Here is an 18,838-nt window from a genome sequence, read left to right as displayed (position 1 = left end):
GAATTACATCAGGTTTTTTTTTTTTTTAATAGGAATTGAACTTAAAAATAGTCAAATTTGTTTTTAATCAAGCAGAAAATTCCAGCAAGAAATCAGAAGGACACTTCACATTTTCTCCAAACTGTAACGTAGAAGATTCAGATATCATTCAGCATGCTGCATCTCATTTGCACAAGGAAAGACTAGAAGCAATGGGATGAAACTGAATGGGAGGAGACACAGATTAGATATTAGAAAAAACTTTTTGACAGTTAGAGTGATCAATGAGTGGAACAGGCTGCCACGAGAAGTGGTGAGTTCTCCTTCAATGGAAGTCTTCAAACAAAGGCTGGACAGACATCTGTCTGGGATGATTTAGCGAATCCTGCTTTGAGCAGGGGGTTGGACCAGATGGCCCAGGAGGTCCCTTCCAACTCTACAATTCTATGATTCTAAGAAACCTTATAAACCCTAATGTGCATCTGGGATTTCAAAGATTATATCTGCCCTCTACAACTCGAAATAATGAGGAACCCTCAACTGATCAACTGCAGATGATTACTCCAAATATGGATATTGGAGGGAAAAAAATGTTTCAATGTGATGAATGTGGGGAACAGTTGACAAAAAAGTGGAAGTCTTTCTATACATAGCAGGATTAACACAGGGGAAAAGCCATATTTCTGTCCAGATTGCGTAAAATGTTTTAGTAAGAAATTCCTTTTTTTCTAGACATAATTCACACACTGGAAAAATCATTTTTGTGTTCTGAATGTGGGAAACGTTTTATTAATAGAACCAACCTCTGGGTTCACCTGAGAATTCACATTGGGGAGAAACCATTTACTTGTTCAGAATTTGGGAAATGTTTTACGCAGAAATCCTCTCTAGTCAAACATGAGAGTCACCATTCTGGGGAAAAGCCATATCTGTGTTTTGAATGTGGAACATTTTTTGCCAAAAGGTCAGGTCTTGTTTGAACATCAGAAAACTCACACAGGGGAAAAGCGTTTTTTGGGTTCTGAATGTGGGGAATATTTTATTACTAAAGCTAAAGTTAGAGATCATCAGAGAAGCCACACAGGGGAGAAACCATTTCCATGTTTAGAATGTGGGAAATTTTTTACCAGAAAAGCAGATCTTGTAGAACATCGGCGTATTCACACAGGGGACAAGCCATTTTTTTGTTCTAAATGTGAAAAATGCTTTATTAATCAAGTTAACTCAAGATTCATCAGAGAACTCACACAGGGGAGAAACCCTTTGTATGTTCTGAATACGGCAAATGTTTTACCCAGAAATAAAATCTTGTTAAACATCAGGGGATTCACACCGAAGAGAAGACAGATTACTTTTTATAAGGCGGATAAATGTTCTTGGACTAAATATTGATTAGGGCACAGTCAGACAATCTTATAAATTTGGAGCGAGCTCAGAATGCAGTGCACGGACTGGCCGGCAACTCTCCCTACTTGAGTGTGACTGCTTCATGTATTTCTATACAATGGTAGAGTGATATATCTGTTGCGCTGCTGGTCAAGAAATGCAATTGCAATTCTAGTATTGATCAAAGAGCGTTATTAAGTTATGCATTTCAGAGTTGAAAAAATCATAGATTAATAAAACTGCTCTTTGTTCAACACCATCATTATCCATATATCCCTTTCTACTATTGCACTTATTCCTTGTTTAAATCAAGCATGCAAAGAAGCAACTGCTGGTATCTATGTCTGCATAAGAATTGTGCCTGACACAACCCAACAAGATGAGCAATGCCATACTATCCACAACATTTATTGCCTGGGTCATTATCTAGTGTGCGTTTTTGTCACTTTTTAGCTGTTCATCATGTATTTCTACGCAGCTGTAATGCTCTGGTCGGGAGAGCCGCTGGCCAGTCCGTGCACTGCGTTCCGATCTCGCTCTGATTTATACGGCCATCTGACTGTTCCCTCATAGTGAACTACATACCGTTCAGTGGCAATACTGGAGGTGTCCAGGTTTTATGGCTCTCTCACTGATCCTAAAATTCAGCCATATAAGGTCACACTACCATGTGAAACCAGCCTAAAATGCATTAGTTACATGTTGCTTGTAACAGCTGTGGTGTAGTGACCACTGTGGCCACTAGGGGGCGCTGTATGGATGTCCCAGGAGAAGGGATGAATGGCAGAATACTGAATAACCGTTATGTATCTCAAGGTGGGTGGCCTTGAGATGGAGACTTATGTGTGTGTTGATCAGCAGTGATACTGCTGAGGTGCTGTTTCAATGCGTTGGGAAGTCACTAGGTAGCTGGAGAGTCGGGCGGGACCAATTACCTACAAATCCACCCAGAGGTGTGGTTAAGAACGCTATTGTAAAGTATGTGTGAATGGTTCAAGGACCTGTGGTGAGGTCATAGCCATGTGACCCAGTGGGCATGGCTACGGACCATATAAGATGGCCAGGGTAGGTCACATGGAGTGAATGCAGGGACCTGGTTGGTCCGTTTTGGAAGGCCCCGTCTGGGAGAGATGGGGGCTGTCTTCCTGACAGCAAGGAACGCTGTGTTGAATGGCTGCACGTGCCTGATGATTCCATGGAGGAAATGGACGTCTGCAGCATGATGAAGGAGCTATGAGGAAACCCTGACGTGGGTGAGATAACTGAGGCTGAAGAGCCCCTGTATGCATAACCTATGTGGCCACAGGAGTTATAGAGCTGAACTCTGTCATGGACGCTATACTGATGTTATGAAGTTTATGTTGCTGCCGTGGGTTTATGATGCTGAATAAGCCGCATGGACTATGATTGTTTATGAAAAACCCGTGCCGGATCTGGTTTTGTGGCAGCTAAGCGAGTGTCCCCTACTTGAATAACAGCGCTACCTTACACAGCCAATAACAACATTGCATTTTTCTTGGAATTAGCCTGATTCTGCCATACCTTCAAATCACATTTGCCTGAAAACAACTATTGTAATTAACTGAGGAAAATATGTCTCAATGCTAGAGTTAAACAGGAAGTTTTGTGCTACCATGCATCCAGTCCAGTCCTCCGTGGCATCCTGATTGGAGCAGTCATATTTTGTGTGTCGTCACCACATTATTTGACACGTTCTGGGATGTTGTGCCTGCTCGAAATCTATAAATATATATATAAAACTGAGTGAATGTATGTGTGTGTGTATCAGCCATGCCCACTCCACAAAGCATCTTTCATTTCAACAGAGCTGTTTAAAAGAAGCTGAGCTGTGATTGGTTATTATGAGCAACAGTTTTTCTTATCATTTCTATGGTGTTCTCGTCCTTCTGTAAAGCTGAAAATAACACAATTTATTACCGTGCCAACACAGACCACCCTCTGACACAGACTACAGGGGGAGCCCAGTATCACACAGGATAGGATTAGATACACAGCTCAGCAGACAGTAACACACAGGATAGGATTAGATACACGGCTCAGCAGTCATTAACACAGGATAGGATTAGATACACAGCTCAGCAGTCATTAACACAGGATAGGATTAGAAACATGGCTCAGTCATTAACACAGGATAGGATTAGATACACAGCTCAGCAGTCATTAACACAGGATAGGATTAGATACACAGCTCAGCAGTTATTAACACAGGATAGGATTAGATACTCGGCTCAGGAGACAGTATCACACAGGATAGGATTAAATACACAGCTCAGCAGACTGTATCACACAGGATAGGCTTAGGGACACGGCTCAGCAGACACTAGCACACAGGATAGGATTAGATACACAGGTCAGCAGACAGTAACACACAGGATAGGATTAGATACACAGGTCAGCAGACAGTATCACAGGATAGGATTAGATATACGGCTCAGCAGACTGTATCAGACAGGATAGGATTAGATACACGGCTCAGGAGACAGTATCACACAGGATAGGATTAGATACACGGCTCAGGAGACAGTATCACATAGGAAAGGATTAGATACACAGCTCAGCAGTCAGTATCACACAGGATAGGATTAGATACACGGCTTGGCAGACTGTATCACACAAGATAAAATTAGATACACAGCTCAGGAGACAGTATCACACAGGATAGGATTAGATACACAGCTCAGCAGTCGGTATCACACAGGATATGATTAGATACACGGCTTGGCAGACTGTATCACACAGGATAAAATTAGATACACAGCTCAGGAGACAGTATCACACAGGGTAGGATTAGGTACACGGCTCAGCAGTCAGTATCACACAGGATAGGATTAGATACACGGCTTGGCAGACTGTATCACACAGGATAAAATTTGATACACAGCCCAGGAGACAGTATTACACAGGATAGGATTAGGTACACGGCTCAGCAGTCAGTATCACACAGGATAGGATTAGATACACGGCTTTGCAGACTATCACACAGGATAGGATTAGATACACAGCTCAGCAAACAGTATCACACAGGATAGGATTAGATTCACAGCTCAGCAACAGGATGTGCCAAAGGAAAGGACATTTTCATTCCAAGAATTCCACTCATTCCATCTGATTTGCCTTTTGATTTTAAACGCCTCCAGTTTCCACTTCGATTGGCATTTGCAATGTCCATTTACAAGGCTCAGGGACAGTCCTTGAAAGTAGTAGGGATCGATTTGCAATCTCCATGCTTTTCTCATGGTCAGCTTTACATGGCCTGTACAAAAAAATCTGTTCATCTTTGCACCGAAAGGAAAAACAAAAAATGTTGTTTATCAAAAGGCTTTTGATTGATTTGAAAATAAAATACTATCACTACTTGGGTAATCGTTTAGGCTGTGTGCACACGTTGCGGATTCTGCTGCGGATTTTTCCGCTCAGATTTGGCTAAATCTGCAGTTAAAATGACTTGCGGTTTACGTACGGATTTAGTGCGGATTAGCCTGCGGTTTTCCCCTGCGGTTTGACACCTGTAATGGAGCAGGTGTCGTGTCAAATCGCTGCGGATTCCACACAAGGAAGTGACATGCTGCGGATTTAAACCCGCAGCAAATCCGCGCAGAAAAATCCGCAACGTGTGCACTGCGTTTTTCATTTTACATAGACTAAAATGGTACTGTACAACATACAGTTGTGGCCAAAAGTATTGACACCCCTGCAATTCTGTCAGATAATACTCAGTATCTTCCTGAAAATGATTGCAAACACAAATTCTTTGGTATTATTATCTTCATTTAATTTGTCTTAAATGAAAAAACACAAAAGAGAATGAAGCAAAAAGCAAAACATTGATCATTTCACAGAAAACGCCAAAAATGGGCCAGACAAAAGTATTGGCACCCTCAGCCTAATACTTGGTTGCACAACCTTTAGCCAAAATAACTGCGACCAACCGCATCCGGTAACCATCAATGAGTTTCTTACAATGCTCTGCTGGAATTTTAGACCATTCTTCTCTGGCAAACTGCTCCAGGTCCCTGATATTTGAAGGGTGCCTTCTCCAAACTGCCATTTTTAGATCTCTCCAGGTGTTCTATGGGATTCAGGTCTGGACTCATTGCTGGCCACCTTAGAAGTCTCCAGTGCTTTCTCTCAAACCATTTTCTAGTGCTTTTTGAAGTGTGTTTTGGGTCATTGTCCTGCTGGAAGACCCATGACCTCTGAGGGAGACCCAGCTTTCTCACACTGGGCCCTACATTATGCTGCAAAATTTGTTGGTAGTCTTCAGACTTCATAATGCCATGCACACGGTCAAGCAGTACAGCCCAGAGGCAGCAAAGCAACCCCAAAACATCAGGGAACCTTCACTATGTTTGGCTGTGGGGACCGTGTTCTTTTCTTTGAATGCCTCTTTTTTTCTCCTGTAAACTCTATGTTGATGCATTTGCCCAAAAAGCTCTACTTTTGTCTCATCTGACCAGAGAACATTCTTCCAAAACGTTTTAGGCTTTTTCAGGTAAGTTTTGGCAAACTCCAGCCTGGCTTTTTTATATCTCGGGGTAAGAAGTGGGGTCTTCCTGGGTCTCCTACCATACAGTCCCTTTTCATTCAGACGCCGACGGATAGTACGGGTTGACACTGTTTTACCCTCGGACTGCAGGGCAGCTTGAACTTGTTTGGATGTTAGTCGAGGTTCTTTATCCAACATCCGCACAATCTTGCGTTGAAATCTCTTGTCAATTTTTCTTTTCCGTCCACATCTAGGGAGGTTAGCCACAGTGCCATGGGCTTTAAACTTCTTGATGACACTGCGCACGGTAGACACAGGAACATTCAGGTCTTTGGAGATGGACTTGTAGCCTTGAGATTGCTCATGCTTCCTCATAATTTGGTTTCTCAAGTCCTCAGACAGTTCTTTGGTCTTCTTTCTTTTCTCCATGCTCAATGTGGTACACACAAGGACACAGGACAGAGGTTGAGTCAACTTTAATCCATGTCAACTGGCTGCAAGTGTGATTTAGTTATTGCCAACACCTGTTAGGTGCCACAGGTAAGTTACAGGTGCTGTTAATTACACAAATTAGAGAAGCATCACATGATTTTTCGAACAGTGCCAATACTTTTGTCCACCCTCTTTTTTTATGTTTGGTGTGGAATTATATCCAATTTGTCTTTCGGACAATTCTTTTTGTGTTTTTTCATTTAAGACAAATTAAATGAAGATAATAATACCAAAGAATTTGTGTTTGCAATCATTTTCAGGAAGAAACTGGGTATTATCTGACAAAATTGCAAGGGTGTCAATACTTTTGGCCACAACTGTAGCAGAAACTGCTGCGGATCCACAGGGCCAAATCCGCTGCGGATCTGCAGCAGAATCCGCAATGTGTGCACACAGCCTTAGTTAATTTGTGTTGCAAATCTGTAGTGTTGAATATATGGTGTGAAATGTTTTTATGTGCAATATAATCATTATAATTTTTTATAACTCACCAGCGTTAATTACTATGCCTGGGCAGCATCGGGCTCTTGTTAGTTTATGAATATTTTTTTTTTTCATTATTTATTCATTGGACTTGTATTTTCTGTGTTTTTTCTTTGTTCCAAAGAAAAGAGTAAGCCTGGCATAATGGGTAACAGAGCCATCACCAGGAACCAGTGACCAGAAAGAAATTATTTTTAACCTTATTGTTACTATCAGACCTCTGGATTGAATTGTGGACCGACTGTGTCACTAAAAAACTTACTATAGGGTTTTATCGGGATGCAGTGTTAAATAGATCTTGGAATTTCAGCCTAATACTGGTATAAAGTTTGTCCAGGGACTCTTCACATTGTGTCCACAGAAAAGCTGATGGCAACTATTGATGGCAGGGTATTTCCAAAGCATGATCATAGAAACTGTGATGTCGGGGCTGGCAGAATTTATGCAACATGAAAGAACAAATCCACAAGAGCAAAGAAATAAAAAATATTCAGATGATGAAGACACAATATTTATTTGCTTTATATGATGTAGATTAATGATGATGTTAAATGATGAAAACCATTTATCGCCTATCCTTTGGTGATTGGTGTTGGTTGGTAATGAGTAAACTTATTGATCGGTGTGGATCCGACTGCTGGGATCTGTACCAATTTGCAGGCCAAGGCTGTTGGATTCCAATTAGAATGAGAAAATGCTCAATTGCTGCTCTGTTCATGCCCTATAGGGATGCCGAATGATTTAATTGTCTTTTTCCGTCTGCCCAATAGAGAATGAATGGAGTGGTGGTCCACCATTTCATTCTGTAATGGGATAAGAAAAAAAAAAAAAAAGTTTTGCTATCGGTGGTGATCCCAGAGGTCCTCCAATCAGTTAGAGTAACCATAGTTTTAATTCTTCATAATTCAGTAGTGCAAGTGAAAAGAAAAATTTCTAATATATCTTAGAGAAATCTGCTTCTTTCTTCTCCAGGACTGATGATATTCTCAATATTTTCAATTCATGGCTAAAATCTGTTTTCAGTGAATACAGATTTTCTCATTGAGATAGGAGATGACCGTTGGTGCCTATGAGATTCTATGTAGAGAGGTGGAAGGAGCTTAAGGCAGACACAGGTATATGTCAGGAGAATGTAGCAGAATGTCTCTCATCCTTTACCACAGGAATGTGAAAGTCTGTATTTACAGAAGACGAATTTTGCCTGTGAATTGAGAATTTTGAAAATGAAAGACCATTCATGGAGAAGAAAGTGGACTTCTCTGATAAGATATATCTTTTCTTATTTTTATGTGTACTGTTGACTTGAGAAAAAAAATCAAAAATTAAAACTGCATTTGTTCTTAATAACTAGTTTTCAAGAGAGCCTGTCACATCCCCCTTTGCTATTAAACTGCCCCCAGTGTTTTGTTGTTGATGCACATTGCATCACGAACATGTTTATCTCAAGCAAAACATCCGAGTATTTATCGCAAGAAACACTTTTTATTCTTACTTTGCCCCACATGTCATCTGTTTCAGTCATAGGGGTGGGGATCTCTAGCTAGTCACAGTCAGTCAAATGCCTCTTGAAATTCTCCACACCCATCGCATCGTAATTCCCTCCCTACCACTACTTCCTACGTCACCGAAATCTCCCAGCAGATCCTGCGTTGCGCAATGAGTATCTGCTTTCTGGGAATGCGCACTGAATCTGGCTGTATTTTTCAGCTTCATTGCATATGTGCGCATGCGCCAGCGGAAGGAATTATGATGCGATGGGCTTAGAGAATTTGAAAAGGCATTTGACTGACCGTGACTGTAAAACTAAAGACCCCATCCCTATGACTGAACCAGAAGGTACCGTGGGGAAAATAAGTATTTGATACACTACCGATTTTGCAAGTTTTCCCCCCTACAAAGAATGAAAAGGTTTGTAATTTTTATCTTAGGTACAGTGCCTTGTGAAAGTATTCGGCCCCCTGGAACTTTTCAACCTTTTCCCACATATCATGCTTCAAACATAAAGATACCAAATGTAAATTTTTGGTGAGGAATCAACAAGTGGAACACATCTGTGAAGTTGAACGAGATGTATTGGTTATTTTAAGTTTTTGTGGAAATTCATAAACTGAAAAGTGGGGCGTGCAATATTATTTGGCCCCTTTAACTTAATACTTTGTTGCGCCATCTTTTGCTGCGATTACAGCTGCAAGTCGCTTGGGGTATGTCTGTATCAGTTTTGTACATCGAGAGACTGAAATTCTTGCCCATTCTTCCTTGGCAAACAGCTCGAGCTCAGTGAGGTTTGAAGGAGATCGTTTGTGAACAGCAATTTTCAGCTCTTTCCATAGATTCTCGATTGGATTCAGGCCTGGACTTTGACTTGGCCATTCTAACACCTGGATACGTTTATTTGTGAAGCATTCCATTGTAGATTTTGCTTTATGTTTGGGATCATTGTCTTGTTGGAAGACAAATCTCTGTCCCAGTCTCAGGTCTTTTGCAGACTCCAACAGGTTTTCTTCAAGAATGGTCCTGTATTTGACTCCATCCATCTTCCCACCAATTTTAACCATCTTCCCTGTCCCTGCTGAAGAAAAGCAGCCCCAAACCATGATGCTGTCACCGCCATGTTTGACAGTGGGGATGGTGTGTTCAGGGTGATAAGCTGTGTTGCCTTTACGCCAAACATATCGTTTGGCATTGTTGCCAAAAAGTTCGATTTTGGTTTCATCTGACCAGAGCACCTTCTTCCACATGTTTGGTGTGTCTCTCAGGTGGCTTGTTGCAAACTTTAAATGACACTTTTTATGGATATCTTTGAGAAATGGCTTTCTTCTTGCCACTCTTCCATAAAAGCCAGATTTGTGCAGAGCACGACTGATTGCTGTCCTATGGACAGACTTTCCCACCTCAGCTGTAGATCTCTGCAGTTCATCCAGAGTTATTATGGGCCTCTTGGCTGCATCTCTGATCAGTCTTCTCCTTGTTTGAGATGAAAGTTTAGAGGGATGGCCGGGTCTTGGTAGATTTGCAGTGGTATGATGCTCCTTCCATTTCAATATGATCGCTTGCACAATGCTCCTTGGGATGTTTAAAGTTTTGGAAATCATTTTGTATCCAAATCTGGCTTTAAACTTCTCCATAACAGTATCACGGATCTGCCTGTTGTGTTCCTTGGTCTTCATGATGCTCTCTGTGCTTCAAACAGACCCTGAGACTATCACAAAGCAGGTGCATTTATACAGAGACTTGATTACACACAGGTGGATTATATTTATCATCATTAGTCATTTAGGACAACATTGGATCATTCAGAGATACACAATAAACTTCGGAAGTGAGTTTGCTTCACTGAAAATAAAGGGGCCGAATAATATTGCACGCCCCACTTTTCAGTTTTTGCATTTCCACAAAAATTTAAAATAACCAATAAATTTCGTTCAACTTCACAATTGTGTCCCACTTGTTGTTGATTCTTCACCAAAAATTTACATTTGGTATCTTTTAGTTTGAAGCATGATATGTGGGAAAAGGTTGAAAAGCTCCAGGGGGCCAAATACTTTCGCAAGGCACAGTAAACTTCAACTGTGAGAGAATCTAAAAATACAGAAACGGAAAATCACATTGTGTGTTTTTAAAATTATTGAATTGCTTTTTATTGCATGAAGAAAAGTATTTGATCACCTACCAACCAGCAAGAATTCTGATCCTCACAGACCTGTTAGTTTTTTATTTAAGAAGCCCTCCTACTCGGCAATCATTACCTGTATTAATTGCATCTGTTTGAATTCGTTATCTGTATAAGACACCTGTCCACATGCTCAATCAATAACACTTCAACCTCTCCACCATGACAAAGACCAAACAGCTGTCTAAGGACACCAGGGACACAATTTTAGACCTGCGCAAAACTGGGCTATAGGACAATAGGCAAGCATCTTGGTGATAAGTCAACAACTGATGGCACAATTATTAGAAAAAGGAAGAAAAACAAGATGATTGTCAGTCTTCCTTTGTCTGGGGCTCCATGCAAAATCTCGCCTCATGGGGTAAGGATAATTCTGAGAAAGGTCAGGAATCAGCCCAGAACTACGCTTGATCAATGACTTGGAGAGCTGGAATCACAGTCTCAAACATTACCGCTAGTAACACACTAATTATTGATAGAAATCCTGCATGGCACACAAGGTCCCCCTTCTTACATCAGGACATGTCCAGGCACTTTTGAAGTTCGCCAGTGGTCATCTGGATGATTCAGAGGAGGCATGGGAAAAGGAACTTTTTGGTATCAACTCCACTCACCGTGTTTGGAAGAAAAAGGATGAGTAGAACCCCAAAACACAGTCCCAACAGCGAAGCTTGGTGGGGAAACTTCATTCTTTGGGGTTGCTTTCCTGCAAAGGGGACAGGACGACTACACTGTATTGAACGGAGGATGGAAAGAATAAAGTCTCGTGATATTTTGGCCAAGAACCTCCTTCGCTCAGTAAAAGCATTGAAAATGGGTTGGGCAGGGTATTCCAGGCCTAGCTAGTCTGCAGACCTGAACCCAATAGAAAATCTTTAGAGGGAGCTGAAACTCTTATGTTGCCCAGCGACAGCCCTGAAACCTGAAAGATCTGGTGAAGATCTGTATGGAGGAGTGGGTCACTGCTGCATTGTGTGCAAACTTGGTGAAGAACTACAGGAAACGTCTGACCTCTCTAATTGCAAACAAAAGTTTTCTGTTTAAATATTAAGTTCTGTCAATGAGGAACCAGCTAGCTGAAGCCCCCACAAGTGGATATGACAACCATAAGAGTCATGTAGTGAGCATTTTGAACCCACAGAAATTCATGGATCATACATTTTGCTGAAAGTTTAGACGCTCTGTAAATTTCATCTATAAGGTACCAGAGCACCAGAAAATAAATGACCCCATTTGGAAACTATACCTTCTGATAATTCATCCATGATTGTAGTGACTACCGTAAATTAACCACACAGATATTTCCAGAAATAAGCTGGCAGTGGAAGTTGGAGAGTGAATACTGCAAATTTGCCATTTTAGTGTCCAACACATCATACCCACGTATGCTTTTGGTGACATGCATCACATAAATTAAGTGGGCTCTTCCCACTATAACAATGACAATTGTGGCTTGGATACATTGAAAGGCTCATAAGGTAGGGTAAGCCATATGATTTTAGGAGTACAGAATTTTCGGGAGGCCATGTCACTTTCTATGGAGGTTTTGAATAAAGAGGAAACTCCCAAATTTCCAATTGGCAATCCGAGTGACGTGGGGGTTTGTTTTTTGCCAGATGACTTAACTTTATGTACCTAGAAATAGTAACAATAAAAGCGTAATCACTTTTCAGGCTAGGTTCACAATTATCCTGTGTGTTATGTGGAGTACTTATGAGGGGGGTTGACATCTAAATCCCCAAAGATCGGGATTTGGACAACCCCCAACTTGTAGTAAAAACTTTATCAAGATGTTTCAAATCTACAGGTTTCTTGGTCAAACTGATCTTTTTCATCAGGAAAAATGCATTGTACAAACATGCTATAGCCACAGGTTTAAATGAATAAAAGGGCGCAAAATGCTGACCTCACTAGGTGGATGTATCCCTTTAAACATACAATAAGTAATGATATAATTGGCGATAAATATGCAGTTGGGATAGCATGATTCTTGGCTTAAAGGGAACCTGTCAGCTGGATTGTGTTGAGTAAGAGCAGCGCCATCTTGGAGGGGGGTTTTTTCTCTAGCAAGATGGAGCCACCTGCGAAGTAGCATCTAAAGGATCGCCGATAACTGCTGCTGCATAAGCGTGGCCGGCGCCATTTTGAGACAGTTTTTTTTTTAAATGAATTTATACCAGCAAATTAACAATTAAATGCACATTATTCATGTGACCATGCTGCAGCGCAGGCACCGGCACCTGCCTGCTGAAGGTTATTTTTTTTTTTTCCTATTTAATATTCATTATGTAAAATAGGGGGCAGGTCAGCGAGAGATCAGTGACCTGTCAGAAGCCATACCGATGCATATCTGTTTTTTTTATGCATATCTAAGCAGAGCACCACATGAAGACCCCCCCCACAGGCCGCCCCAGGTCACGAGCATATCGTTAACTGAAAATACAGATTAAACAACAACAAGAAGGGCTTCATCAACCAATCAGTATAACGGCGCCAACCTGACACTGTCTGTAGGTTACTCAGCACAATCCTGCTGACAGGTTCCCTTTAAACTAATAAAAACTGGTAGTATATGATAGAATTAAGGCCAGGTTCATATAGCTTTAACACAGCCTGTTCAACGGATAGCGTTGATGGGCTGTGTTAACGCTATAGCCTAACGCGATATGCGTTATGCTATACCGCTAGCGCTGATGCCTCATCAGCGCTAGCGGTGACGGAGCCTCAGACGCTGCAGCCCGCGTCCGAGGCTCAGTCAGTGAATGACAGCACGCGTCGCGATGCGCCACATAATGGGGGTCTATGGCAGCGTTAATGGACTGCGTTACACCGCGGTGTAGCGCAGTCCGTTTAACGGACTCCCATAACGCAGTGTGACCCCAGCCTAACAGATCTGGAAATGGGAGGTGTGTGCACTGCTGTGAGAGTGAATGAAGGATTAGCTAAGGTAAGTTACAGTGGGGAAAAAAAGTATTTAGTCAGTCAGCAATAGTGCAAGTTCCACCACTTAAAAAGATGAGAGGCGTCTGTAATTTACATCATAGGTAGACCTCAACTATGGGAGACAAACTGAGAAAAAAAAATCCAGAAAATCACATTGTCTGTTTTTTTTTTCATTTTATTTGCATATTATGGTGGAAAATAAGTATTTGGTCAGAAACAAAATTTCATCTCAATACTTTGTGATATATCCTTTGTTGGCAATGACAGAGGTCAAACGTTTTCTGTAAGTCTTCACAAGGTTGCCACACACTGTTGTTGGTATGTTGGCCCATTCCTCCATGCAGATCTCCTCTAGAGCAGTGATGTTTTTGGCTTTTCGCTTGGCAACACGGACTTTCAACTCCCTCCAAAGGTTTTCTATAGGGTTGAGATCTGGAGACTGGCTAGGCCACTCCAGGACCTTGAAATGCTTCTTACGAAGCCACTCCTTCGTTGCCCTGGTGGTGTGCTTTGGATCATTGTCATGTTGAAAGACCCAGCCACGTTTCATCTTCAATGCCCTTGCTGATGGAAGGAGGTTTGCACTCAAAATCTCACGATACATGGCCCCATTCATTCTTTCATGTACCCGGATCAGTCGTCCTGGCCCCTTTGCAGAGAAACAGCCCCAAAGCATGATGTTTCCACCACCATGCTTTACAGTAGGTATGGTGTTTGATGGATGCAATTCAGTATTCTTTTTCCTCCAAACACGAAAAGTTGTGTTTCTACCAAACAGTTCCAGTTTGGTTTCATCAGACCATAGGACATTCTCCCAAAACTCCTCTGGATCATCCAAATGCTCTCTAGCAAACTTCAGACGGGCCCAGACATGTACAGGCTTAAGCAGTGGGACACGTCTGGCACTGCAGGATCTGAGTCCATGGTGGCGTAGTGTGTTACTTATGGTAGGCCTTGTTACATTGGTCCCAGCTCTCTGCAGTTCATTCACTAGGTCCCCCCGCGTGGTTCTGGGATTTTTGCTCACCGTTCTTGTGATCATTCTGACCCCACGGGGTGGGATTTTGCGTGGAGCACCAGATCGAGGGAGATTATCAGTGGTCTTGTATGTCTTCCATTTTCTAATTATTGCTCCCACAGTTGATTTCTTCACTCCAAGCTGGTTGGCTATTGCAGATTCAGTCTTCCCAGCCTGGTGCAGGGCTACAATTTTGTTTCTGGTGTCCTTTGACAGCTCTTTGGTCTTCACCATAGTGGAGTTTGGAGTCAGACTGTTTGAGGGTGTGCACAGGTGTCTTTTTATACTGATAACAAGTTTAAACAGGTGCCATTACTACAGGTAATGAGTGGAGGAAAGAGGAGACTCTTAAAGAAGAAGTTACAGGTCTGTGAGAGCCAGAAATCTTGATTGCTTGTTTCTGACCAAATACTTATTTTCCACCATAATATGCAAATAAAATGAAAAAAAAACAGACAATGTGATTTTCTGGATTTTTTTTTCTCAGTTTGTCTCCCATAGTTGAGGTCTACCTATGATGTAAATTACAGACGCCTCTCATCTTTTTAAGTGGTGGAACTTGCACTATTGCTGACTGACTAAATACTTTTTTTCCCCACTGTATATCAAAGCCATGAAAGTGTACATTTAGCAAGTAGCATTCAACGATGTAACAATGTAATTTGTAAAAAAGTAAAATCCCTCGTTTAATTAGCAAGGTAGCAATTATGCTTTTCAGACTAAAGAAGCCTGTATTGGACAAAAAGCCACCATACTGTAGTGAAAGCCGGCACTTGAGTTTGCAGAATAGAATGAGTTGTCAGAAAGAAATCACCCTTATCAAAAAGCAGGAGCCATATTGAAGAGCATATATAAAATGGGTACCGCTACAAATTGCCATAGGTGTGGGGAAAAGGTGACAGAGTCTATACATCTGATGTGGTATTGCCCTCCTATAGCAGACTTTTGGAAAGTGGTCAAAGCGATCCTCATCGAGCATCCTACAACCCCCTGTACCTCTCTGCCCTAAGGTGTGTTTATTAGGAATACTTGATGTAGAGACCTGGCCTCACTATCCTCACACTCTCCTAAGGGAAACCTTGTTTTTGTCTCGCAAGGCTATCGCTATGAGATTGATGAAAAAAGATCCATGAGATTCCTACGAATTTCACACTGGGTTAATATGGTAAAAACTGTAGCTTCCTTTTGAGAGGGTGGTATATAAAAATAGACATTGTCCTAAAAAATTTGATAAAGTAGGAAAGCCTTGGTTTGATTTCCTTTTGACTCATATTAGTCCCCAGGTGATGAGTATTCTTATGTGATAAAGACATGGGCGCCTTATGCTTTTGGTTAAGATATTAGACCCATGGTATGTTAAGGGCAAGGTTAAATTTGCCAGACAGTATTAATAAGCAATGAGAATTGTTTTTTGTTCTATGATGTAACCTCGTTATGTTGTATAATCTTAAGTTAAATGAAGTTTAAAAAAAAATTGTGGGGTGAAAGAATGACTAAGCGATACCAATGATAAAAAATATTGACGTGGTGGGGAATATGGAAAAAAGAATACATTAATTGGTAATTGCTTCCAAAACAGAAACAACTGCTTTATTAAAAGTATGAACAAAAAAGTACACAAAAAACTTTTTGCACAATCTTCAACAGACGTAAAGAGGTAATCCGGGTCTATGCTTATTTTTAGCTACAGGGCTAAGAGCTTACAAATTTGTGGCTTGTGTGTCACATCGACAGACCAGATCTTACTTTTCCAGTCTACTTTCTTGGCTGGACATTTCTTCTCCTCTTTCTGTTCTCCATGCTTAGTGTGGCACACACAGACACACAATGCAAAGATTTAGTCAAGGTCTCCACCTTTTCTATAGTTTCAGGTGTGATTTTCATTTTGCCCACACCTGTTTCTTTCCACAGGTGAGTTTGTGAACAAGCATCACATGCTTGACATAATATGCCAACAATTATGTCCAGCCTATTTGGGGTTTTCTGTGAAATTATGTCAAATTTGCCTTTTTTTCTGTTTTTTTTTTTGTTTGTGTTGTTCCAATACATATAAAAGAAATAAACATGTATTCCAAAATACATGTAATTGCAATAATTTTCTTGGAGAAATATGCCATTTTGTGGAACAATTTCAAGGGTGCCAATATTTTCGGTCATGACTGTATATCATAGTATTTATGTTTATATAAGTGTTAAAGGGGTCAGCGGAAAAAGCTCATCTATAACGCAACATTTTCGAACTGTCTACATAATATTAGCAACCACAAAAAAAATGTAGAAAATGTTTAATTCCCTAATTTTTTTGGACAAGTTTTGAAAACCTATATGTAATGATTACTTTACAGTGGATGATGTAACTAGACACTGGAGAAGCTGCCAAGGTCAGAACCCGAGGGAGACGATGCAGAATGTTAAAAGTGGATTGTCCGCTAAAAAAAAGAGGCCATCCATATATTTTGAACGGCTTAGCCTATCATCAAATATTGAGCAGCGCCCGTAAGTGCAATATTTGATATGTACATTGCCAAAATGTTTACATGTGTGCATTGTAATGATTTTTTTATTACACATTTCAGCTCCAAAAGCAACATACAAGAACTGGATCCTGCTTTGGAAGAAGAGGCATCGGACATATCTGGCACTGAAGAGGTAGTGGAACCGGAGAAGACTGAAGAGGTCTCGGTTGCTACTTCCACAGCACCAGAGCCAGCAAATGTTCCTTGCTGTGCTTCAATATGGCCCCATAAGGAAAAGGGACCGACCACAACTACTGTGACGGAGTTTGATACCAGAGTTCTGGATTATTTAAGCCGCCTTGTAAATGATGATGGTGAGGAGTCATTTTGCCGCAGCTTGGTCCCTTATGTACGGCGTGTGCCAGAGCAGATTCGCCTTCGGACTCGGGCTGCTTTACAAATAGTGGTTCAGGCAGCCATCCCACCTAATGACCCCATGGAATTATTTACTGTTTTGGAGCATTGGCAACAAACTGGCCACACTACTGTTAATACCATTATCCCACCCCCTGTGCCTTCTCAGCCACCTCCAGCTACTGGCCATTCTCATATGGCTTATTCTCAGCCACATGGGCCTTACAGAACATTTGTTGACTCGGAATTAGACTCTCAATTTCATGTTTCCATCAAAAATCACCCTCCTTTTTTTCGTGGTCGCCAACCAAAAAATCCCTTGCCTCCGTCAAATTCTGCCCATACCTATACTGCTCTTAAAACAGCCACAGCGTATAACCCTTCACTCCACACTTTTCCCTCTTCTTCAGCCAATTTTCGCCCACAACATCCAACATCAGAAATGTCTGTATCACCCAGGCATGTACCTCCTCCTTGATCTTCTGGCTCTTTTTATAATTTGTAATATATATTCTTTGTCATAAGCATATTTTGTTATTTGATAAGTTTCTTAGTTTTTTGGGGTTTTTTTGGGGGGGGATGTTGTTATGTGTTTTTAAACCAAAAAACTACATATTTGTAGATTGTAAATTGTAGTAATGACTTGTACAGCATGAAGTAAACAATGTCTTACAATCTCCAACAATGTGTTTCTAACATCATTTTGCAGAATGTTCAAGCCTTAAATGTAATGAGTAAGAAAATACATAGTTTGAACACTAAATTGTTTAATGTGATCCAAACAAAATAAATTTACAAGTGCGCACTAGAATAAGGATGTTACCCTACAGTAGCTCCTTCAAGCAGAAGAAACTAATTGGCAAATAAACCAAGCTCTCTTGGAATGATTTATTTTGCCTATCATTCTGTAGATTTTCTGGAATTTTTACTGTAGAGGCTAATTAAGGGATATTCTTACTGCTGTGATATTTTATTTTCTTTATCGCCTTATTTGGGGACACAGATTACCATGGGTGTATGCTGCTGCTGCTGCTAGGAGGTTGACACTATGCAAAACAAAAAAATTAGCTCCTCCCCGGCAGTATACACCCACTGACAGGCACCAAGTACCTCCGTTTGTACTTAGTGTCTGTAGGAGGCAGACCGGGATCTCCCAGATCCGCACTTAACGATTTCTTTTTAGGCTTTAGTTGTGTGTGTATTAATCTTTTCCATTTATTTATCAGATTCAGCATCAGGAAACAGGGTGTAAGTTCACCCTGCTTTCCCATATCAGGCGGCTGAGCGAGCAGTGTGGTAGTGCCCACATCGCAACTCTCAGGACCGCAGGCAGGACTTTTCCCCTATCACCCTCGGGTGCTATGGGCTGATGACGGTGGCCGGTCCTAGCCAATTACCCTTCTCACCCCTCTCCCGGGACAGGGCTGAGAGGAAGACGGTGGTGACATTCCTCCTTCCAGCAAGAAATGGCGCCGCCTTCTGCACTATAG

The 18,838-nt window shown here is 41.3% G+C and overlaps 1 protein-coding gene across 3 annotated transcripts in view; it reads left to right on the top strand.

The window, feature by feature from the left end:
• LOC141100171 (uncharacterized) overlaps positions 1–18,111 on the top strand; it is a 66,891-nt gene extending 48,780 nt beyond the window's left edge. For all 3 annotated transcript variants that reach the window (XM_073588458.1, XM_073588457.1, XM_073588455.1), the window contains exons 7-8: positions 16,824–16,974; positions 17,055–18,111. In XM_073588458.1, the coding sequence (XP_073444559.1) occupies positions 16,824–16,974; positions 17,055–17,826 (923 nt within the window). In that variant the 3' untranslated portion in view covers positions 17,827–18,111. The remainder of the gene's footprint in view (positions 1–16,823; positions 16,975–17,054) is intronic.
• The last annotated feature ends 727 nt before the right edge of the window (positions 18,112–18,838 follow it).

Source organism: Dendrobates tinctorius, unplaced genomic scaffold, assembly GCF_039654945.1.
Source record: "Dendrobates tinctorius isolate UK_male_01 unplaced genomic scaffold, ASM3965494v1 ptg000103l, whole genome shotgun sequence".
Lineage (NCBI taxonomy): Eukaryota > Metazoa > Chordata > Amphibia > Anura > Dendrobatidae > Dendrobates > Dendrobates tinctorius.
This window is presented reverse-complemented; position numbering and strand designations above follow the sequence as displayed.